The sequence below is a fragment of the Heterodontus francisci genome, chromosome 1, assembly GCF_036365525.1.
Source record: "Heterodontus francisci isolate sHetFra1 chromosome 1, sHetFra1.hap1, whole genome shotgun sequence".
NCBI lineage: Eukaryota > Metazoa > Chordata > Chondrichthyes > Heterodontiformes > Heterodontidae > Heterodontus > Heterodontus francisci.
The window spans coordinates 76,549,247-76,574,811 of NC_090371.1; the positions used below are offsets into that span (position 1 = coordinate 76,549,247).

At 43.6% G+C, this 25,565-nt stretch overlaps 1 protein-coding gene across 1 annotated transcript in view; it reads left to right on the forward strand.

Annotated features, from left to right (window-relative positions):
• Positions 1 to 25,026, forward strand: part of LOC137380262 (gamma-secretase subunit Aph-1b-like) — a 95,938-nt gene extending 70,912 nt beyond the window's left edge. Inside the window, exons 5-7 of the mRNA XM_068052182.1 lie at positions 7,160 to 7,287; positions 9,522 to 9,645; positions 24,448 to 25,026. Coding sequence (XP_067908283.1) covers positions 7,160 to 7,287; positions 9,522 to 9,645; positions 24,448 to 24,464 — 269 coding nt within the window. The 3' untranslated portion in view covers positions 24,465 to 25,026. The remainder of the gene's footprint in view (positions 1 to 7,159; positions 7,288 to 9,521; positions 9,646 to 24,447) is intronic.
• The last annotated feature ends 539 nt before the right edge of the window (positions 25,027 to 25,565 follow it).

The following is a 25,565-nucleotide window of genomic DNA, read 5'->3' on the forward strand; positions in this document are numbered from 1 at the left end:
ACGCTGTGACCTGTGGAGTGACGGGACTGAATTGACAGTGGGTTGCTCCTGCTGTGGTCATAACATCTACCATTCACATGCTTCACCTAACCTTCATGTACTTAGCACTGTTGCAAGTGTTAAACTCACATCTCACAGCTTGCGCACACTGGCAGCTATTCAGTCATCGCCCCCACATCATCCAAATTGCACAGCACACACTGACGTGCTCCCCTCTTGTTTGTAGTAGAAGGTGGTGCTCAGTTGGAGTCAGCAGGAAATAACTGGAGGGAGAGAGGCATGGCTGTGTGTGGCACTGGCAGAAACCAGGTGCTGGCCATGATCAGTAGGGCCATTGCTAAAGCTGTGGCCACTGATGGGGCTGAACCCATTGAAGTTGATGGTATCCTCATACCTAATCCTCCTCCTCTCATCCCACTTATCCCTCATCTCTAACTGTCTTTTGACTTGCACACTGCAGATGATGTATGCAGGCACTACTTATTGGGCTGAAATTATCTTGGTGGTGGGCAAAAAAAATGGCAGTCTGCCTGCGCAGGTTTCATGTCACTGAGCTGCCGTGCTATTCAGCGCGGCGGCTCATTTAGATAGCGGGGCCGAACCTCTTTTTTCCCCCCTCCCCCCACTCCCGATGACGTGGAGGGGGTGGGCTGTCCGTCCCCGGCAACGGTGCAACTGTATGTGTGCAGGCGCTGACACCGTTTTTAAAGGGCTTCGAGCCCTAACTTTCAATTTATATACTTAAATTTTTTTTAAATGAAAATTCAATTAATTTATTCTGCCCCTCTCCCACCCCCCATTAACAATTCAATTAATTTCTTGCCCTCTTCCCGCCCCCCCAAAACACTTCCCTTGCCCACCTGACCTACCCACCCAACTAAGTACGTAAACTTTATACCATAATCCTCCCTACCATCCTCTACACCAATGATCTTACCTTGAACCTGCTCCCCATGCCTCCCGCATTGAGAAATTACCTGCTACCCCCTTCCCACCAATGTTACGCCTTGGTTCCACGGATAGGGATCTGAAGGCGCAGGAGACTCCAGGATGGTGTGTTGCCTCCCTGGTCCGGGATGTCACTGAACGGCTGCAGGGCATCCTGAATGAGAAGGGTGAGAAGGCAGAGGTCATGGTACATGTTGGTACCAATGACATAGGTAGACAGAGGGATGAGGTTTTGCATCAAGAATTCAGGGAGTTAGGCAGTAGACTAAAAAAACAGGACCTCTCTGGTTGTAATCTCTGGATTGCTCCCAGTGCCACATGCTAGCAAGTATAGAAATAGGAGAATAGCACAGATGAATGCGTGGCTTAAGAGTTGGTGCAGGAGGGAGGGTTTTAGATTCCTGGACCACTGGGACCGTTTCTGGGGAAGGTGGGACCTGTACAAGCGGGACGGTCTACATCTGAACCAGTGGGGGACTAACATCCTTGCTGGTGGGTTTGCTAGTGCTGTTGGGAGGAGTTTAAACTAATTTGGCAGGGGGAGGGGACGCAGATTCCTAGCAGAATAGGGACACAGCTAAGCACAGGAAAGCAAACAAGTCAGAGGGAATACAGCGGAAGTAAGTTTCAAGGGAGTAAGACCAGGATGGAAGGCTTCTACTTTAATGCCAGGAGTATTGCAGGTAAAATGGATGAGTTAAGGGCAATGATTGACACATGGAATTGTGATATAGTAGCCATCACAGAGACATGGTTGAGGGAGGGGCAGGATTGGCAGCTCAATATCCCGGGATATAGAATCTTCAGGCAAGACAGAGGAGGGGGTAAAAGAGGTGGGGGCATTGCAATATTAGTTAAGGAGTCAGTTACTGCAGTAAGGAGAGATGATATCTTGGAGGGGGCATCAAATGAAGCTTTATGGGTAGAGTTTAGGAATAAAAAAGGGACAGCCACATTGCTAGGTGTTTATTATTACCCCCAGATAGTCAGCGGGAAATTGAGGAGCAAATATGTGTGCAATTTGCAGAGGTGTGTAAGAATAATAGGGTAATTATATTAGGTGATTTCAACTTTCCCAACATTAATTGGGATAGTCATAGTGTTAAGGGCTTAGATGGAGTGGAGTTCTTAAAATGTATACAGGAGAACTTTTTAGCTCAATATGTCGAGGATCCAACAAGGGAGGGTGCAGTGCTGGACCTAATTCTGTGGAATGAAGCGGACAGGTGGTTGATGTGTTGGTGGGGGAGCATTTTGGTGATAGCGACCATAACATGGTACAATTTAAGCTTGTTATGGAGAAAGAAATAGACAAGTTGCAAAAAAAGGTTTTGGGTTGGGGGAGAGCGAATTTTAGTAAAATAAGGCAGGATCTAGCCAAGGTAGACTGGAAAGAGTTACTTGTTGGGAAATCTACAGAAGAGCAGTGGGGGGCATTCAAAAAGGAAATGGGGAGGGTACAGGCCCAACATGTTCCCTCTAGGGTAATAGGTAGGAGCAACAAGCCCAGAGAACCATGGATGATCAGAAACATTCAGGGTATGATTAGAAGGAAAAGAGAGGCTTTTAGCAAATACAAGGAGAGCAAATCAATGGAAGCATTAGTGGAATACAGAAAGTGTAGGATGGAGCTTAAGAAAGCAATTAGGAGAGCAAAGAGGGGATATGAAAAAGCTCTGGCTGGTAAAAGTAAGGAAAATCCCAAGATATTCTATAAGTATAATCAATGGGAAGAGGATAACCAGGGAAAGAGTAGGACCCATTCGGGACTAAGGTGGAAATTTGTGGGTGGTGCCAGAGGACATTGGCAGGGTGTTGAATGAATACTTCACATCTGTCTTCACCCAAGAGAATGAGGTTGTAGATATGGAACTTAGAGAGATAGACTGTGAGGTTTCTGAGCAAATTGTCATAGGGAGTGACAAGGTATTGGAGGTTTTGGAAGGCTTAAAAGTGGACAAATCTCCAGGTCCGGATGATTTGTGTCCCAGGGTGCTGTGGGAGGCGGGGGTGGAGATTGCAGGGGAGTAGGATCAGTAAGTTCGCAGATGACACAAAGATTGGCCGAGAGGTTAATAGTGAGGTGGAGTGTCTTAGGTTACAGGAAGATATAGACGGGATGGTCAAATGGGCAGAAAAGTGGCAGATGAAATTTAACGCTGAAAAGTGTGAGGTGATACACTTTGGAAGGAGTAATGTGACACGGAAGTATTCAATGAATGGCCTGACACTGGGAAGTTCCGAGGAACAAAGGGACATTGGCGTGCTTGTCCATAGATCTCTGAAGGCAGAAGGGCAGGTTAATAGGGTGGTGAAAAAGGCATATGGGACACTTGCCTTTATCAGTCGAGGCATAGATTACAAAAGCAGGGAGGTCATGTTGGAGTTGTACAGAACTTTGGTAAGGCCACAGCTGGAGTACTGTGTGCAATTCTGGTCGCCACATTATAGGAAGGATGTGATTGCATTGGAGGGGGTGCAGAGGCGATTCACCAGGATGTTGCCTGGGATGGAACATTTAAGCTATGAAGAGAGGTTGGATAGGCTTTCACTGGAGCAGAGAAGACTGAGGGGTGACCTGATCGGGGTGTACAAGATTATGAGGGGCATGGACAGGGTGGATAGGGAGCTGCTGTTCCCCTTAGTTGAAGGGTCAGTTACGAGGGGTCACATGTTTAAGGTGAGGGGCGGGAAGTTTAAGGGGACTTGAGGAAGAACTTTTTACCAGAGGGTGGTGACGGTCTGGAGTGCCCTGCTTGGGAGGGTGGTAGATGCAGGTTGCCTCACATCCTTTAAAAAGTACCCGGATGAGCACTTGGCGCGTCATAACATTCAAGGCTATGGGCCAAGTGCTGGCAAATGGGATTAGGTAGACAGGTCAGGTGTTTTAATGCATCGGTGCAGACTCGATGGGCCAAAGGGCCTCTTCTGCACTGTATTATTCTGTGAGTGCCGGCCACCGGCACGAATATCGGACCGGGACAGACAGCGGGGAAGTAAAGGTAATTAATGCAGTGATTTGAGTTTCTTTACATTATTGTCATGCTAGGCCCCTGCCTGCCAAGAATGAGGCACATTAATTTTGTCATGAACATTGATTTTAAACTGTTACTGGAGTGAGGGGAGGACTTGTTGAACAGATCAGCTGTGGCTGGAAAAGACATTTGTATATTAACACAGTGCTCGGAAGGACTAAGCAGCCATTCCCTGGCATTCAACCCACAATGGACTTTTGATCACCAGACGTTGAAGGTGGGGGAGCTCGCATTCCAGGGTGACTGCTAAGATGGCCGAATACACAAACGGATATGGTCAAACCAGCGTGTCACACGACAAACCTGCTGGGCAACCTGAATTTTTTGAATTTGTACAAACAATTTGGGAAGAAAGCTGTTTGCTTCTGGACTGAGAAGATCTCTCTCCTGTCTGCTCCCATCTCTTTCTCTCATGCCTCTGAATCACTGAAGACACATGCACTCCAAGAGAAAAGTCTCCTACAGCGAACGAGGTTTCAGAAGAATACTGGCCGCCAACGAAAAGCAAGATCTACCTACAATCAAGCACTGTACAGTGAGCTCAAAGAACCGTAACAACAACTCTTCAGATATTGCCTCAGACTTTTCCGCTTTATTTCTTCTGCTCTGTTCTGTCTCTATCTGCATGTGTGTATCGCGTATGCATGCTAGGGTGGGTGCGTCGCGTATCCGTAAGCGTCAACCGAATTAGAGTTTGAGTTTAATAAATTTCTACTTCTTAAAACCTGAGAGAGCCTGTTTGTGCTGGTTTCTTTGCCTTATAATTGGAAAGCGGTGAACAAGGATTCACCAAGGGGGAGCAAAAAACATGTGTTTAAAGTTAAACTCTGTTGCAGTAAGACCAGGTGAAGGCTGAGAGGGACCCCTAGACCTCTTTCTCACCTGGTCGTAACAATATGTTAATGGTGGTTTTGTGTTGAGCGGCGGGAGTTGGGGATGGTGCTGCCATAAGACCTTGCTGCCATCGGCAATATCTGGTCAGGCCCTCAGTATCTGGGTGCGTGGTGGCCCTCTCTTGAAGGCATTTTACGGTTCTCCCTCCCCCCCGGCACCACGAACCCCGATGTCGGGGGGGTCTGTAAAATTCAGCACACTGTTTTCTCTTCCCTCACCACACCCAACCAATGTTCTCTCTAATTTCTATTTGCTGTGTGTGGCCTGTCTGTTGCACTGCGAGGTCCCTTTAAGATTGCCGCAAGGCTCTGCATGCATGCATTTGAAAGGGAGCATTGGTTGTGTGCAACATAATTGTTTAATGGGTAGCATGTTCTGAATTGCTGCGCGTCCACACAGCTTAGAGGGAACACTGAATCCAGCCCTTATCCCTTTTTCCTTTCAGATACCCAAGAACTCAAACCAGCTCAGGAAGTGCTGGAAGAGCAGGAAGACATCGTCACTCGATTTCACACTCTCAGCCATTCGCTCAGATACTTCCACTACATGTAATTTAGAGGAGAGCATAGAGGAGGGATCTGCGCATGTTTAAACACTGGGTACAAGGGTGATTGCACAAGGGAAGGGGGAAAAGGGAGCACAGCTTGCCAGAGGGCTAGGTTGCATATTAGTATTGCTGCAGAGGACTCAGATGAGGACTTCAATGGGCCAGGTTATAGAAAAAGGCTATTGGGTGTACACACCTAAATGCTTGGTGCATTGGGAAGTATTCCAGAAAGCCTGCATTCGGTGTCGAGGAGCATGGAGGAATCTGGCACCAAAATTGCGCAGAGCTTGGAGCTCATCCTTGCCAGCGTGGAACTGATGGCCAACTCCATTCACACACTTGTGGAGCCAACCATGATGCAGCATCTGATGGCTGATGGTCTCAGCTTCCATTGCAGCACAAGCAGTAGCCACCCAACGCCGGAGTGCTGCTGAGTGGGGAATAAAAGGATGCACACTGAGCAATGCACCTAGATGTTTCGGTGCTAAATACAGTGGCTCCCATCAGCATTGTCTTTTGAAGAGCCAAAGGTGTACAATGTATCGTGACTGCATGTTGAGTGGAAGCTCAGACTGCTGCCATCATCACTGTGGATGCCAGTGTTCATAAGGAATTTCAGGGTGTCACAGTAGTCCAGCAATCTGTCCTCCAATAGATCACTAGGAACATTGAGGAGCCGCAGTAGGAGAGTGGCAGTGGCTCTGTGGAACACAAATCTGTTCTCCTTTCTCAGGATGATAGCAGTCATGGTCACACCCCTGCCAATTTGTCAGTGCCCTTGCTCTTACCTGTCAGCCAGCCAGCCTAGAAAACTGCTGAGATGGTGCAGTCTGAAGCTGGGCTTCTTAGGCCCACAGCTGCTTAAAGTTGTCCTCCAAGGCCATCTGCAGTCTCCTCCAGTGAAAGTCAGCAGCCTTTCACTAGCTATGCTTCAGCCTCTGGGGTAGCACTGTGTATGGACACTAGGGCCGTCAAAGGCACACAGAAGATGGGCACCAAAGGAATACACAAGGGTGATTAGTTTATTTTTGTATGCCATATGGCATGATTTCATTTATAAATTTGGATTGGTCTGTGCACTTTATGTGGCTTTTAATTTTGCATTGTGGAAAAGAGGTCAATGTGACAGTCAGTATCGGGGTAAGATAACGCCTTGGGACTGTTGGTGAATGGGAGATTGTGGTCGAGATTACTGGTATCACTCGAATTAATTGTGGACATACAGTGCAGCTCTGTGAGATTGAGAGAGGGTAGGCTGGAGCGTGGAGTTCTGAAATGGCAGCACTGATTAACATCATGTTCTACATGCTTCTGACGGACATTCGGTGTGCACGGGCTAACCCCTTTACCAATATGATGACCAGCTCTCTGCATTAGAAATGTGCGTGCACCACTGATGCCAGTTTGGAACCTTAAGGGGTCTCATTGTACCCAAACAAGGGGTGCTACTAAGCCAAGTTTGCCCCTCCTCACCTTGTGTGTTGTGACTGAATTTAAAGGGACAGCCACCAAGCCAAAACTAAACAAAATAGAACCTTCATATTTGTCATATATGGCATAACACCTATATTGTTGTAAAACAGTGCAAGCTCCAACTCACAGTGAGCACTGCCAAAGAAAATGTGGATAAATTAATAATTTCTGTTAACAGGATACATTTACATGTATTTGTGATGCTCTCTTGTGGTATGTTCTGCTGTAGCCTCATATTACGTTGTACTTTTTTTTTTTGCAGCTTTTATGACCATGGCCATCATCCTGCTACATACATTCTGGAGTGTGCTATTCTTTGATGGATTTGAGAAGAAGCGATGGGTGGCTGTTATAGCAGTTATTGCAACACACTTCCTAGTGTCAGGACTGGTGAGGTTTCTACTCTTGGATCTGTTTCAGATACTCTGCATGTTAACATTTGTCTGAACTCCTTCTGATTATATGTCGATTGAGGGTTCCTAATTGTGTAATTTATACCTTGTATAGTTTAAATATATTTATCACAGAATCAAAGAATTGATTAGTAATTACAGAAAATAATCTTCATGTCATTTAAAAAAAATTCATACTTGGGATATGTGCATCGCTGACAAGGCCAGCATTTATTGCCAATCCCTGATTGCCCTTGAGAAAGTGGTTGTGAGCCGCTTTCTTGAACCGCTGCTGTCCTTTGTGGCATAGCTAAACCCACAGTGTTGCTAGGGAGGTCAGTCTGTGGAAAGAATGGACTGCAGCACAATTATACTACCCTTCAGTATATGTGAAATTGGACTGGAATTTTGACAGGCTGTTTGACTGGAGGTATCACAGCTGAACTTGATCTTATGTAGGATCCATATAAATCCACATTCCAGCATGGGTTGTCAACAGGTCACTTGATAATTGAGTGGAACCCTAGCAAATTTTTCCTTCTCTTCATAGCTTGAAGATGGTGAGGTCTATCACACCATTCCTGTTGCTGTTCTTTGAGATTAGTTAGCTAAGATCAAGGATTAAATCACTGTACCATTTAAATGGCATTACAATTTGAATAACCAAGACTGAAATACTTTATAAGTTGAACATTCTCTTAAGAACATAGGAACAGGAGACAGCCATTTAGGCCCTTGAACCTATTCCGCCATTAAATGAGATCATGGCTGATCTGTATTCTAACTGCATATCCCTCAATACCTTTGGCTAACAAGAGTCTATCAATCTCAGTTTGAAAAATAACAATTGATATAGCATCATTTGCTGTTTGCAGAAGAGAGTTCCAAACTTCTCCCACACTTTGCATCTGGAAGTGTTTCCTAATTTCACTCCTGAAAGATCTGGCTCTAATTTTTAGCCTATGCCCCCTATTCTCAGACCCCCACAACTAGTAGTAACAGTTTGTCCCCAATCTGTCCTGTCTGTTCCTCTTAATATCTGAAAAACTTTTATCGAATCACCTCTTAGCCTTCTAAATTCTGGGGAATACAGCCCTAGTTTGTTTAATCTCTTCCAGTAGCTTAACACTACGAGTCCAGGTATCATTCTAGTAAATCCAAGCTGCACTCCCTCCAAGACCAATATTTCCCTCCTAAGTTGTGATGCACAGATCGGAACACAGTGCTCCAGGTGTGGTCTAATCAGACCTTTGTATAGCTGAAGTATGACTTATATCCCTTTGTATTCTATTCCTCTAAATATAAGGACCGCTGTTCCATTCTCTGTTCAGCAATTACTTTGGTTTCCTCTCTGTGGGACAGGAATGATGAGGTCAAATTTAGTTTAAAAGCATAAACAGGAGCACGATAGCCCACACGGCAGCTCGAGCCTGCTCCATCATTCAGTGATTCTGGTTTATCTTTGACCTCAGCTCCGCTCTCCTGCCTGATCCCCATATCCCTTAATTGCCCTCGAGTCCAGGAATGTATCTTATCTCAGCCTTAAATATACTCAATGACTGAGCATGCGCACAGATCTCTGGGGTGGAGAATTCCAAAGATTCACAGCCATCTGAGAAATTCAACCTCATCTCAGTCTTAAATGATTGACCCCTTACCCTGAGACTATATTCCCTATTTCTGGACTCTTCAGGTAGGAGCAACAGCCTCTACCCTGTCAAGTGCCCTCAGAATCCAATGAGATCATCTCTCATCTAAACTGCAGAGAGTATAGACCCAGTTTACTCAGACTGTCATCATAGTATCCATTTGGCCCTTTGTCAGCTAAAAGCACAGATGTGGATCATGTGTAGGATCTTCCTGGTCTGCATGTTTCACTACCTATGTTCCTGCGAAGGCAGCATTTTGGAAGGTATTGTGCAGGCCTTATGCTATGCAACATATCGCCTGTGTGTGGCCATAGCTGTGCACAAAAATGTAAAAGGAACCATGCATTGAAAAAACTGGTCATGCACAAGAATAAAATTTTATAAGGAACATTGCTCATTACTACACCTCATGCTGCTTTTACATTGTGTGCCATTGAGGCGATTCTCTTTAAAGCATCATTGTATTTTTTCCTCAATAATTCAATATAATTATTTTATATTGCAGTTGTAGCCCAAATGAGCATAATTGTACAAGACATATTATTAGACATAACTATACTGTAGTATTTGTCCTTTCTTATAGACATTTTTGAATCCACTGTATGAAGGAAGTCTTATTCCAGCATACGTGATTATGGTCCTTATGGCAGCTTGGGCTTACTTTACAGCGGGTGGATCATTGCAAAATCTTCAACACTTCTTCATGTGTAAGTCCATCTTATTCAAATCACAAGTTAAAAATGATTGAAAGGAATACTCATGTTAGTTTTAAATAATAGTCTTCATATTTATATTGTAGCAACAGTTTAAAAATATTTTCCAGAAAAAAGTTTCAATTTTTACACCGGGAACTAAAAGAGAAAGCAGTAGAAAGGATGTAATTAATGATTTGCAGAAAGATGTAGGCCAGTTATGCAATTGGACAGACAGATGGCATATTATGTTTACTGCTGACATGTGAAGTATTGCATGTTAGATGCAAAACTGAGATGTAAATATACAAAGGAAGGAACAGAATTAGCTTAGGGAGACACAATATGTTTGTCACTTTCAGTGTCAAAACAATGTTAAAAGCAGTGCAAAAAGATTATTAGTCTACATAGCTAAAATACAGGAATCTAATTTTCCAAGTGTTATGCGGAGACCATTGTAATGTGCTGGTTAGACCACACTAGAAGTAGTGTGTGCAATTTTGGTCACTAAGTTTCATTGGAGAACAACAAGGATGCTTCCAGTGTAGCGGAAATGAGCTATCCATCATTTTCTGTGCAACTTACCTGTAACAAGTTGATGAGTGGAATACCTTTAAAGGAATAATGCTGAACATGTAGGATAAATACCTTCCTGGAACGAACAAGCTCAGAGCAGACAAATGTGACCCTAAACAAAACAAATTAAAAGTGAAATACATGGAAAATATAGTCTATACAAATTCTGAGAGAAAGGAGAATAGGCCCATTGCAATTAATATTAGAAAATACAAAAGCCATCTAAAAGGATGATCAGAGAAGTAAAGAGGTATCTAGAAATAGTGCTGCAGCTGAGCCTAAATGCAATAGTAAAAATGTATTTTAGTAAACAACAGAAAGATAGCAGTCAGTGAAGATACAAATGGATTTGAAAGTGAGGATGAACCCAAAATAGTGAATATTCTGAATGATTGATTGACTGATTACTTTCTCCAAATATTCACAATGAAATACATGAACAACATCCCCTCCCAAAACAGCAAAATCAATGATTATATAAATGAGGTGGAAGGTTTAGACCAAGTAAAAAAAGCTCAAAATAAATCTGTCCCCAGGGCTGGACTGTACTTAGAGTGCTGAAAGAGAAATTAGGGAGGAGATTCATGTGTCAGTGATGTCATTCTGAATGAGTCATTGGATACTAGAAAGAAATCAGTAGATTGGAAGTAGGCAGATCTTCAAAAAAGGAGAGAAGACAATCACAAACAACCAAAGATCCATTAGTCTTGCTTCCATTCCAAGTATCAGGAGTGATCCTGAGGATAAACCTCATAAGCAACAGTCAACATGGATTCAGAAAAGGAAGGTTTTTCCTGAGCATACCTCCTTGACTTCTTCGTGGAAGTGACAACCTAAGTGGATGCAGAAGGCCTATAACCTGGTGTACCTAGTCTTCCAGAAGGTATTGGACAAAGTTCCACACCAAAAGTTATTAGTAAAACTGTTATTAGTGGCACAGTGGCGCAGTGGTTAGCACCGCAGCCTCACAGCTCCAGGGACCCAGGTTTGATTCTGGGTTCTGCCTGTGTGGAGTTTGCAAGTTCTCCCTGTGTCTGCGTGGGTTTCCTCCGGGTGCTCCGGTTTCCTCCCACAAGCCAAAAGACTTGCAGGTTGGTAGGTAAATTGGCCATTATAAATTGTCACTAGTATAGGTAGGTGGTAGGGAAATATAGGCACAGGTGGGGATGTTTGGTAGGAATGTGGGATTAGTGTAGGATTAGCATAAATGGGTGGTTGATGGTCGGCACAGACTCGGTGGGCCGAAGGGCCTGTTTCAGTGCTGTATATCTAATCTAATCACAACTGTAAGGATTGTTGGTAAACTCTAGGAATAGATGATAAATTGACCGAAGGGTACGAAACAAGAATTTGCATTTATGCAGTGCCTCTATTACAGTAAAATGTGCTAAGGCACTTCACAGGAGCATTAGCAAAAAAAATTTGACAACGAGCCACATGAGATATTGGGATAGGTGACCAAAGGCTTGGTCAAAGAGGTAGGTTTTAACGAGCATTTTAAAGGAGTAGAGGGAGGTAGAGAGACAGACGTTTAGAGGGAGTTCCAGAGTTTAGGGATTAGTCAACCGGAGGTACAGCTGCCAAACAATAACTCCTAATTATAGGACTTACATAGGCAGGGGTTTTGGGGTAAGTAATGTCTCGAGACTTGGTGTTGGTGCCCCTTCTGCTTTTCTTTTACGTAAATAATTTAAATTTAAATGATCAATGCAATGTGGTAAAATTTGCTCATGATATAAAAATAGAAGAAGCAGTTCAGAAATAGACCGTGTTGTATAAAAAAATGTAATTAGGCAGAAAAATGGCAGATGAAATTTAACATGGACAAATGTAAGATTGTTTTTTTTTAAAAATGAAGTAACAAGGACTTCACTTGTGGATATAGAATCATAGAATGGTTGCAGCACAGAAGGTTGCCATTCAGCCTGTCGGGTCTATGCCAGCTCTCTGCAAGAACAATTTAACTATTCCCCTTTCCCCGTAACGGCAAATCCTTTGTCCTCAGGTGCTTATCCGTTTCCCTTTTGAAAGCCACAATTGAATCTGCCTCCATCACGCTGTCAGGCAGTGCATTCCAGATCCTAACCACTCGCTGTATAATAACAAAAGTTTTCTCTTGTCACCTTTAGTTCTTTTTGCCAATCACCTTAAATCTGTTCCCTCTGGTTCTCAACCCCTGCGCCAAAGGAAACCATTTCTCTCTATCTACTGTGTCTAAACCCCTCCTGATTTTGAACAGCTCTATCAAATCTGCTATCAACCTTCTCTAAGCAAAACTACCCCAACTTCAATTTATCCTTGTAACTGAAGTCCCTCATATTAACTGAGGTTCCTGTCTTGTAACATGTTCAGTTCTCAAATGAAAATATCTCCCACAGCTTATTGGGTAAATACACCATATGGTATGCTACTAAGATCGTTGGTTCAATTCCGAATCTTTGTTGAGTTTGCTAATCTCAGCCAGACATCAGCTGGAGCTTTACAGTTGGCTTCAGGGAAAAGACTGAGATTAGAGAATTACGTTTTAGCTTGAACAATAAATTCAAGTGAAAATGAGTGGCATTATATGCAAAAAAAAAAGTCATAGTGCTTATATTGCAGTGTTCAAAGTGTGAGAAAGCAAGTATGTCACAGGAAGATACAGATTTATTAGTGCTGAAAACTGAGCAGAAGTGGAAAGTGAACATATTGATTTATAGGAACATAGCAGCAATAGGCCATTCAGCCCATCAAGCCTGTTCTGTCATTGTTAGATCATGGCTGATCATCTACCTCAAAGCCACTTTCCCACACTATCCCCATATCCCTTGATGCCATTAGTATGCAGATATCTATTGATTTCCGTCTTGAACATGCTCAAGGATTGAGCTTCCACAGCCCTCTAGGATAGAGAATTCCAAAGATTCACCACCCTCTGAGTGAAGAAATTCCTCCTCGTCTCAGAATAAGGGGTAGGCCATTTAAAACTGAGACTATGTCCCCTGGTTCTAGACTCACCAGTCAGGGGAAACATCCTAGCTACATTCACCCTGTAAGAATTTTGAAAGTTTCAATGAGATCACCTCTCATTCTTTGAAACTCTAGAGTTTAGAGGCCTAGTTTCCTCAGTCTGTAAGTAACATCCTTTTTAAAAAAAAAAAATCCCAACAGGTTTGTGAAACATGATTTTCCTTTCATAAATTCATGTTGACTCTGCCCAATCCTATCATTATTTTCTAAGTGTCTATTTATTACATCCTTTATAATAGATTCTAACATTTTCCCTACGATTGATGTCAAACTAACAGGTCTGTAGTTCCCCGTTTTCTCTCTCCCTCCTTTCTTAAATAGTGGGGTTACATTTGCTACTTTCCAGTCTGCAGGAACCTTTCCAGAATCTATAGAATTTTGAAACATAACCACCAATACATCCACTCGCTCTATAGATAACCTTCAATACTCAGATGTAGCTGATCTGTTCCAGGGGATTTATTAACCTTTAATCCAGTTAGATTTTCAAGTACTACCTCTTTATTAATAATTTCTTTCAGTTCCTCATTTTCACAGTTCACTTGGATCCCTAATATTTCTGGGTGATTTTCTGTATCTTCCTCTGTGAAGACAGACACAAAGTAATTGTTTAGTTTTTCTACCATTTCCCTATTCGCCATTATAAAGTCTCCTCTCTCCACCTGTAATGGACCCACATTTGTCCTTGCTAATCTTTTCCTTTTTACATACCTAAAGATGCTTTAACAGTCTGCCTTTGTTTCTCACTAACTTACATTCATATTCTCTTTTCCCTTTCTTTATCAGTTTCTTGGTCCTCCTTTGCAGGATTCCAGATTGCTTCCAATCTTTGGACTTACCACTTTTCTTGGCAACCTTATAAGCCACTTCCTTTAAGCTATTGCAATCTTTAACTTCTTTTGTTAGGCACAGTTGATTCATCTTTCCTGTTGGGCTTTTATGTCTTAGAGGAATGTATGTTTGTTGTAGACCATGTAATACTTCAAATACAAGCCATTGCCTATCTACTGCGAGGGTTTGAAACTAAGCAAGGTGGGGGGGGGGGGGGGGGGATGGGTGTGAGGGATCAAGCTTAGGTAGATGTAGCAAATCAAGGGTTAGAGTCAAGGCAAGAGAGCAGGATAGTAATATGGGAAATGAAGGTCAGAGAATGGCAGGACGGGACAGAGGAAAAAAACCTAAGAACACACCAACCGTCCAGACTAGATGTTACAAAGATAACAAAAAGACAACACTAAATTTTACATTAATCTACGTATAATTTGGAAAAATCAGATTGGCAATAGTAGCCTGCTTGAGGAGTTTGCAGAATGCTTTTGAGAGAGTTTCTTACAGCAGCACGTTCTGGAACCAACCAGAGAGCAGGTTATATTAGACTTGGTGTTGTGCAATGTGACAGGATTAATGAATGACCTCAGAGTAAAGGCACCTCTAGGTAGCAGCGACCCCAATATGATTGAATTTTACATCCAGTGTGAAAGAGAGAAGAGTGGGTCTAAGACTAGTATTTTAATCTTAAATATGTGGGCATGAAAGCTGAGCTAGCTGAAGTGAACTGGATTACTAGGCTAGGAGATGGGTCAATAGAGAAGCAGTGGCAGACATTTGAGGGGATATTTCAGAATACTCAGGATAAGTATATTCTTACTATAAAGAAAAATTCTAAAGAGAGGACCCACCAACCGTGGTTAACTAAAGAATTTAAGGAAAGCATCAAACTTAAGGAAAAAGCATATAATTGCACAAAGGTGAGTGGCAGGTCAGATAATTGGTCAGAATATAAAGAACAGCAGCGAATGACTAAAAGGTTAATCAGGAGAAAGAAATTAGAGTATGAGGAAGCTAGCTAGAAATGTAAAAATGGATAGCAAGAGTTTCTACAGGTATTTAAAAAGGAAAAGAGTAAGTGAACGTTGGTCCTCTAGAGAGTGAGAATCGGGAGTTAATAGTAGATAATAAGGAAATTGCAGATGAAATGAACAAATATTTTGCTTCTTTTAAGGTGAGGAGCAGGAGGTTTAGAGGGGAGTTGAGGAAAAATGTTTTCACCCAGAGGGTGGTTGGGATCGGGAACACACTGTCTGCAGGCGTGGTAGGGCATGAACCCTCACAACATTTAAGAAGTATTTAGATGAGCACTTGAAACACCATAGCATACAAGGCTACGGGCCAAGTGCGGGAAAATGGAATTAGACTGGATGAGTGCTTGATGGACGCGCAGACGTGTTGGGCCGAAGGGCCTGTTTCTGTGCTGTATAACTCTATGACTCTTCTGTCTTCACTATAGAGGATGCAGAAAACATTCCAGTAATAGCTATAAATCAGGAGATGGAAGGAAGAGAGGAACTTGGTGAAATTACAATCACCAGGGAAATGGTACTGAGCAAACTGTTGGAGCTGGGGGCTGACAAGTCCCTGGGTCCTGATGGATTTCATCCTAGGGTCTTAAAAGAGGTGGCTAATGAGTTAGTAGATAGATGCATAGGTGTTAATTTTTCAAAATTCGCTAGATTCTGGAAAGGTTCCATTAGACTGGAAGGTAGCAAACATAACCCCTCTATTCAAGAAGGTGGGGAGACAGAAAAACATAACTGTAGGCCAGATAGCTTGACATCTGTCGTCTGGAAGATGTTAGAATCGATCATGAAGGAGGTTATAGCTGGGCACTTCGAAAAATTCAAGGTAATCAGGAATAGTCAGCCTGGTTTTATGAAAAGGAAATCATGTTTAACCAATTTGTTGGAGTTCTTTGAAGGAGTAACATGCACTGTGGATAAAGGGGAGCCCATTGAGGTGTTGTATTTGGATTTCCAGAAGGCATTTGACAAGGTGCCATATAAAAGGTTATTGCGCAAAGTAAGAGCTTATGGCGTAGGGGGTAACATATTAGCATGGATAGAAGATTGGCTGGCTGGCAGAAAACAGAGTATGCATAAAAGGGTCCTTTTCTGATTGGCAGGATGTGACAAATGGAGTCCCGCAGGGGTCTGTGCTGGGGCCTCAATTTTTTACAATTTTTATATCAATGACTTAGATGAGAGGAGCAATGGCATGGTAGCTAAATTTGCAGATGACACAAAGATAGGTAGGAAAGTATGTTGTGAAGAGGGCATAAGGAGGTTGCAGACCAATATAGACAGGTTGAGCAAGTGGGCAAAAATCTGGCAGCTGGAGTATAATGTGGGAAAATGTGAAGTTGTTCACTTTGGCAGGAAGAATAACAAAGCAGAGTATTACTTAAATGGAGAACAACTGCAGAATTCCAAGGTGCAGAGGGATCTAAGTGTTCTAGTGCATGAGTCACAAAAAATTAGTATGCAGGTACAGCAAGTAATAAAGAAGGCTAATGGAATGCTATCCTTTATTACAAGAGGTATTGAAAATAAAAGTAACTATGTTATGCTTCAGTTTTAGTAGTTTTAAGAGACCGAATCTGTAAGAAGGTGGTTGGCAGTATTAGTGAAGATGGGAATAGGTGGTTTATAGAGTACTAACGTACAGAAAAAATGGTTAGAGATTTTTTTAAAAAAAGGATTGTTAAATTAGTGGGGTTGCAGTGAAATATATCTGCTTGGCGGGTTAAATGTTGGTAGAATCCTCTTGAGTAGTGTCTATAATATGATCAGGCTCATGGTTCAAATGGAAAGGGGGAAAGTTAGTACAAACACTAGGGTGCTCGATTTAAATAAGGCTGGTTCTAGAAGGATGAGTGGTGAGGTAACTGACGTGAGGTGGCACATTGTGGAACACCAAGATATTTTTAAACAGGAGATTGTAAAGGTACAGAATAAAGATATACGCATAACTGTACAATATACCCCCTCGTCCTCACCAATCTGCCTGCTGCAGATGCTTCTGTCCGTGACGGTATTGGTAGGAATGACCACCGCACAGTCCTTGTGGAGATGAAGTCCCACTTTCACATTGAGGATACCGTCCATCGTGTTGTGTGGCACTATCACTGTGTTAAATGGGACAGATTTCGAACAGATCTAGCAATGCAAAAATGGGCATCCATGAGGCGCTGTGGGCCATCAGCAGCAGCAGAATTGTACTCAGCCACAATCTGTAACCTCATGGCCTGGCATATCCCCCACTCTACCATTACCATCAAGCCAGGAGACCAACCCTGGTTCAATGAAGAGTGCAGGAGGGCATGCCAGGAGCAGCACCAGGCATACCTCAAAACGAGGTGTCAACCTGGTGAAGCTACAACACAGGACTACTTGCATGCCAAACTGCATAAGCAGCATGCGTTAGACAGAGTTAAGCGATCCCATAACCAACGGATCAGATCGAAGCTCTGCAGTCCTGCCACATTCAGCCGTGAATAGGGGTGGACAATTAAACAACTAACTGGAGGAGGTGGCTCCACAAATATCCCCATCCTCAATGATGGGGGAGCCCAGCACATCAGTGCGAAAGATAAGACTGAAGCATTTGCAACAATCTTCAGCCAGAAGTGCCGAGTTGATGATCCATCTCTGCCTCCTCCTGAAGTCCCCAGCATCACAGATGCCAGACTTCAGCCAATTCGATTCACTCCGCGTGATATCAAGAAACGACTGAAGGCACTGGATACTGCAAAAGCTATGGGCCCTGACAATATTCCGGCAATAGTACTGAAGACCTGTGCTCCAGAACTTGCCGATCCCCTAGCCAAGCTGTTCCAGTACAGCTACAACACTGGCATCTACCCTGCAATGTGCAAAATTGCCTAGGTATACCCTGTACACAAAAAGCAGGACAAATCCAACCCGGCCAAGTACCGCCCCATCAGCCTACTCTCAATCATCAGTAAAGTGATGGAAGGTATCATCAACAGTGCCATCAAGCGACACTTGCTTAGCAATAACCTGCTCAGTGACGCTTAGCTTGGATTCCGCCAGGGCCACCCAGTTCCTGACCTCATTACATGGTTCAAACATGGACAAAAGAGCTGAACTCGAGGTGAGGTGAAAGTGACTGCCCTTGACATCAAGGCAGCATTTAACCGAGTATGGCATCAAGGGTGGCACAGTGGCGCAGTGGTTAGCACCGCAGCCTCACAGCTCCAGAGACCCGGGTTCAATTCTGGGTACTGCCTGTGTGGAGTTTGCAAGTTCTCCCTGTGTCTGCGTGGGTTTTCTCCGGGTGCACCGGTTTCCTCCCACAAGCCAAAAGACTTGCAGGTTGGTAGGTAAATTGGCCATTATAAATTGCCCCTAGTATAGGTAGGTGGTAGGGAAATATAGGGACAGGTGGGGATGTGGTAGGAATATGGGATTAGTGTAGGATTAGTATAAATGGGTGGTTGATGGTCGGCACAGACTCGGGCCAAAGGGCCTGTTTCAGTGCTGTATCTCTATAAAAAAAAAAAAGGAGCCCTAGCAAAACTGAGGTCAATGGGAATCGGGGGGGAAAACCCTCCACTGGCTGGAGTCATACCTGGCGCAAAGGAAGATGGTTGTGGTTGTTGGAGGTCAATCATCTGAGCTCCAGGACATCACTGCAGGAGTTCCTCAGGGTAGTGTCCTAGGCACAACCATCTTCAGCTGCTTCATCAATAAGGTCAGAAGTGGGGATGTTCGCACAACGCACAATGTTCAGCACCATTCGTGACTCCTCAGATACTGAAGCAGTCCGTGTAGAAATGCAGCAAGACCTGGACAATATCCAGGCTTGGGCTGATGGGTGGCAAGTAACATTCGCGCCACACAAGTGCCAGGCAATGACCATCTCCAACAATAGCGAATCTAACCATCTCCCCTTGACATTCAATGGCATTACCATCGCTGAATCCCCCACTATCAACATCCTAGGAGCTACCATTGACCAGAAACTGAACTGGAGTAGCCATATAAATACCGTGGCTACAAGAGCAGGTCAGAGGCTAGGAATCCTGCAGTGAGTAACTCACCTCCTGACTCCCCAAAGCCTGTCCACCATCTACAGGACACAAGTCAGGAGTGTGATGGAATACTCTCCACTTGCCTGGATGGGTGCAGCTCCAACAACACTCAAGAAGCTCGACACCATCCAGGACAAAGCAGCCTACTTGATTGGCATCCCATGCGCAAATATTCACTCCCTCCACCAACGACACACAGTGGCAGCAGTGTGTACGATCTGCAAGATGCACTGCAGGAACGCACCAAGGCTCCTTAGGCAGCACCTTCCAAACCCGCGACTTCTACCAACTAGAAGGACAAGGGCAAAAAATACATGGGAACACCACCACCTGCAAGTTCCCCCTCCAAGTCACACACCATCCTGACTTGGAACTATATCGCCGTTCCTTCACTGTCGCTGGGTCAAAATCCTGGAACTCCCTTCCTAACAGGACTGTGAGTATACCTACCCCAAATGAACTGCAGCGGTTCAAGAAGGCAGCTCACCACCACCTTCTCGAGGGCAATTGGGGATGGGCAATAAATGCTGGGCTGGCCAGCGTCGCCCACATCCCATAAATGAATAAAAAAAAACTATACAATAACAAATTCGGGAACGACTTGTTTTTCTGGTTAAATTGTATAAGATTAATAATGAGAGAATATAACAAAGTATGCAGCGATTAAGAGAAAGTCTGAGAAGAGAACCTGAAAAGAAAATCTAAGTGTTATACATATATATATCAGTAAAAAGAGAATTGTTGAACGTGAGATGAGGCCTCTGAGAAGAAAAGGATGAATAAAAATTGTCAGGTTGATTAGCAAGTACTTTACAGAAGTACTTGTACTTCAAGGATGTTGTGCATGAGGTAAATCCTGAATTGGTTAAAAGGGAGATGAGAGATTTTATAATAAATAAAAGAAAGATATTAGAGAAATTAGTTAAGCTAAAAGAGGGCAAAGGACTGGTACCTAGTGGAATGCATATAATGAAATATGGGGAAGTGAAAGGCCTATAGGTTATATTGTTGAGAGTGGATGTGTGCCAGAGGAGTGGAGAGTGGCAAATGTAGTTCCCATTTTCAAAAAGGAAGGCAGCTAACGTAGATAATGAGAGACCAGTTAGTCTGTGGTAAAGAACCATTTGTAATCTTCAAACATTACTCAATATCTGAAAAGAAAATAATTCAAAGCAGTCCACATGGATTTCAAAAAGGAAAATCATGCCTGACCAACCTGATGAAATGGCAGATATGGTTGATGGGAGAATGTAGTGGATGTAGTGTACATAGACTTTTAGAAAGCTTTCAACAAGATACCACATAGGAGACTATTAAACAAGGTTAATGTGTATAGAATTGACAAAGGCTAAACTCTGTATTAAAAAGATTGATTAGAAGGAATGGAACAGTACAAGTTAGGGTCAGCTTCTCAGCATGGTTTGAAGTTTTTTTTTATTCTATCTTGGGAGTTGGACATTGGCGGAAAGAGCATTTATTGCCCATTCCTAATTGCTCTGGAGAATGTGGTGGTGAGCCATCTTCTTAACTGAGTGGCTTGCGAGGCCATTCCAGAGAGTAGCTAAAAGTTAACCACATCGCTGTGAGCGTGAAGTCACGTGCAGGCCAGATAGGGTAAGAATGGCAGATTGTTTTCCTTTTTGGAGATTAGTGAACCAGATGGGATTTTACTGGTAGCTTCATGGTCACCATTACTGGTGCTAGCTTTTTTTTTTAAATTCTAGATTTATTTAATAAACTGAATTCAAATTCCCCAGCTTTAATTTGACACAAGTCTCCAGATCATTAGTCCAGACCTCTGGATTACTAGCACAGTAACATAACCACCAGGCTACCATACCTAACGTGGTTGCTATTGTGTGGGGATTGGTGTCCTACAGAGGTCTTTTCTAGAACCTTTTCTGTTCACTGTGTACATCAGTGATTTGGATATAGAGCTGGTTGAATGGTGTCCAGATTTACAGACAGTACTAACATAGGAGGCATAGCATATTATTCCTGAGGCCAAGAGCAAGTTGCAAGGAAAAAAAATATTTTTTTTAATCCATTCATGGGATGTGGACGTCACTGGCTAGCCCAGCATTTATTGCCCATCCCTAATTGCCCTCGAAGGTGGTGGTGAGCTGCCGTCTTGAACTGCTGCAGTCCATGTGAGGTAGGTACACCCACAATGCTGTTAGGAAGGGAGTTCCAGGATTTTGAACCAGCGACAGTGAAGGAATGGCGATATAGTTCCAAGTCTGGATGGTGTGTGGCTTGGAGGGGAACTTTGAGGTGGTGGTGTTCCCATGCATTTGCTGCCCTTGTCCTTCTAGTTGGTAGAGGTCGCGGGTTTGGAAGGTGCTGTCTAAGGAGCATTGGTGCGTTGCTCCTGTGCGTCAGTGGTGGAGGGAGTGAATGTTTGTGGATGGGGTGGCAATCAAGTGGGCTGCTTTGTCCTGGATGGTGTTGAGCTTTTTGAGTGTTGTTGGAGCTGCACCCATCCTGTTTAGAGTATTCCATCACACTCCTGACTTTTGCCTTGTAGATGGTGGACTGGCTTTGGGGAATCAGGAGGTGAGTTACTTGCTGCAGGATTCTTTGTCTCTGACCTGCTCTTCTAGCCACGGTATTTATATGGCTACTTCAGTTCAGTTTCTGGTCAATGGTAAGCCCCCAGAATGTTGATAGTGCAGATTCAGCAAACGTAATTCCATTGAATATCAAGGGGAGATGGTTAGATTCTCTCTTGTTTGAGATAAATCATTGTCCGGCACTTGTGTGGCACGAATGTTACTTGTTACTTATCAGCCCAAGCCTGGATATTGTCCAGGTTTTGTTGCATTTCTACACGGACTGCTTCAGTATCTGAGGAGTCGTGAATGGTGCTGAACGTTGTGCAATCATCAGCGAACATCCCTACTTCTGACCTTATGATTGAAGGAAGGCCATTGATGAAGCAGCTGAAGATGGTTGTGCCTAGGACACTACCCTGAGGAACTCCTGCAGTGATGTCCTGGAGCTGAGATGATTAACGTCCAACAACCATAACCATCATCCTTTGCACTAGATATGACTCCAACCAGTGCAGAGTTTTCCCCCCATTCCCATTGACTCCAGTTTTGCAAGAACTCGTTGATGCCATACTCTGCCAAATGCTGCCTTGACGTCAAGGGCAGTCACTCTCACCTGCCCGCTTGAGTTCAGCTCTTTTGTCCATGTTTGAACTAAGGCTGTAATGAGGTCAGTAGCTGAGTGGCCCTGGCGGAGCCCAAACTGAGTGTCACTGAGCAGGTTATTGATAAGCAAGTGCCACTTGATAGCACTGTCGACGACCTCTTCCATCATTTTGCTGATGATCGAGAGTAGACTGATGGGGCAGTAATTGGCTGGGTTGGATTTGTCCTGCTTTTTGTGAACAGGACATACCTAGGCAATTTTCCACATTGTCAAGTAGATGCCAATGTTGTAGCAATACTGGAACAGCTTGGCTAAAGGCGCAGCTAGTTCTGGAGCACAGGTCTTCATTACTATTGCCGGAATGTTCAATACCCATAGCCTTTGCAGTAACCAGTGCATTCAGCCGCATCTTGATATCACGCGGATGCATCGAAGTGGCTGAAGACTAGCATCTGTGATGCTGGGGACTTCAGGAGGAGGGCGAGATGGATCATCCACTCGGCATGTCTGGCTGAAGATTGTTGGAAATGCTTCAGCCTTATCGTTTGCACTGATGTGCTGGGCTCCCCCATCATTGAGGTTGGGGATATTCGTGGAACCACCTCCTCCAGTTAGTTGTTTAATTGTCCACCACCATTCACGACTGGATGTGGCAGGACTGTAGAGCTTAGATCTGATCCGTTGGTTATGGGATCACTTAGCTCTGTCTATCGCATGCTGTTTACGCTATTTGGCACGCAAGTCATCCTGGGTTGTAGCTTCGTCAGGTTGACACCTCATTTTTAGTTATGCTTGGTGCTGCTCCTGGCATGCCCTCCTACATTCTTCGTTGAACCAGGATTGATCCCCTGGCTTGATGGTAATGGTAGAGTGGGCGATGTGACTGGCCATGAGGTTACAGATTGTGGTTGAATGCTGTTCTGCTGTTGCTGATGGCCCACAGCGCCTCATGGATGTCCAATTTTGCGTTGCTAGATCTGTTCGCAATTTATCCTACTTAGCACGTAGTACTGCCACACTACACGATGGCGAGTATCCTTAATGTGAAGAGGGGACTTCGTCCCCAAACAGATTGTGCGGTGGTCACTCCTACCAATGCTGTCATGAACAGATGCATCTGCGACAGGCGTTTTGGTGAAAACATGGTCAAGAATTTTTTTGCCTCTTGTTGGTTCCCTCACCACCTGTCGCAGACCGAGTCTAGCAGCTATTTCCTTTAGGATTCAGCCAACTTGGTCAGTCATGGTGCTACTGAGCCACTCTTTGTGATGGACATTGAAGTCCCCGCACCCAGAGTACATTTTGTGCCCTTGTCACCCTCTGTGCTTCCTCCAGGTGGTGTTCAACATGGAGGAGTACTGATTCCTCAGCTGAGGGGGGTGCGGTAGGTGGTAATCAGCAGGAGATTTCCTTGCCCATGTTTGACCTGATGGCATGAGACTTCATGGGTTCTGGAGTCGATGTTGGGGACTCCCAGGACAACTCCCTGCTGCAACCTCTATAATAAAACAATGGTTTCACAGCCACCGTTAGACTAGCTTTTAATTCCAGTAATATGTTAGTCAAAGAGTTCATTTTAATTTCGCTGCCGCATTTGAATGTGTATACTTGAATAAAAGCTTGGAAACAAGCAGAAGAATTTAGGTGGAAATCTAAAAGTTAGTCTTACGGCAACAAAGAATAATAATTGAGAAAGTAAGATCTCTTTTTTTTTTATCACAGCTTCCATGTCCTGAGGCTTCACAGCTGATAAGTTGCTTTTGAAGTGTAGTCACCGATGGTTTGTAGGCAAACACTCCAGCCAATTTGCACACGTCAAGGTACCATAAACTGCAGTGATTTAAATGACCAGTTCATCTGTTTTGGTGATGTTGACTAAGGTATACATGTTGACCCAGGACACCAGGTGAACTCCACTGTTCTTCCAACACTTCCATATGATCTTTGTCATCCACCTGCACAGGCAGACAGGTCCTTGGTTTAAACATCTCATCTGAGAGGTTGTACCTCTAAAGAGTGCAGAACTCCCATCGTCTTCCACTGAATATCACCGTACACCAGTCTCACATGGTGAGAACCCACAACCTTCTGACTCGGAGGAGATGGTGCTGCCATTGAGCCAAGCTGACACTCTTGTGGTTAAGAACATAGTAACATTTTTTTTCTTGTCTCCTTTGCTTCAGGTAAGGAAAACAAATAGTATTGCTACACAGGCTGGCTCCTGATGGAAACACATACCACTGTTCCAGGATGAAATCTTGCCAGAAACTGCACAGTGCTGGAATACTCACAGCAGCCTCGAACACAGTTGAAGGAATACCACAGCAAATTATATTTACAGGGAACAATTCTAAACAGAAGACAGGAATCCATTGTTCTTCTATTTGACACTTGTACGACTGCCTGCACGCTTGTGTGTGGGTATGTGCACGAAAACTTTTTTTTACTGAACAGAAAAGTTTGCAATTACAAAGCATTGTGCCATGATTGGGAAATGGGAAATTTTAGGTTTTGTGGTAACTGGACTTCGGCTTTTTATACATTAGAAATGTAATTCTTATGCAACCTGGAAATGGTACTCTCTATAAAAGTTGTTTATGCAGTGCTCAGTAAACCAGGGTAAATGTATAAGGTGTATTGTGGACCTGGAACTGTCCATGTACCAGGTTTTTATTACAGTTTCTCCTTTAAAATCATTTATTTTGACATTATCATGAGTCATGTTTATCAACGCATTCAAATAATAAAGTCTGATTATGAAATACTATGTCTGGATTATTATCGCAGTGTTCCCTTGGTACCTCGAGATATCGGAATCATTGCAGGCATTTGGGCACGTGGAGAGCAGAAAATTGAGCTCTGGTTCTTGCCCAGATATTCCTGGAGCATGGCAGTTTAGTTTGTGATTGAGCTGTATGCCCATGTTACTAACCAACTTTAGGTTCCTTGCTACACTCCAGATATTTGGGTGGAAGTACTTACTTCTACTCATTAAAAGTAGCTTGCTTGGATAAAACAAAGTTATCCACAGCTTTTTTTGTTGCATTATTTAGCATGGATTATCACTAATTGTCTGACACTTTTCATTTCTCCCATCCCACATGCACTATTTCTATATGTCAGTTATTTCACCAATGATCTTTAACTTACAACTGCTCTATTTAGCAGTTTGCAGGTCATTTGATTCACTTCTTCCTTCACTGTGATTGGTGTAGCTGTTTTTTCCTCTTCTCTTTTTGCCAACTTTGCAAAGATGTCTGTTTATCCCTTGGCCTCAGTCTGATGAAGCATACACAAACAA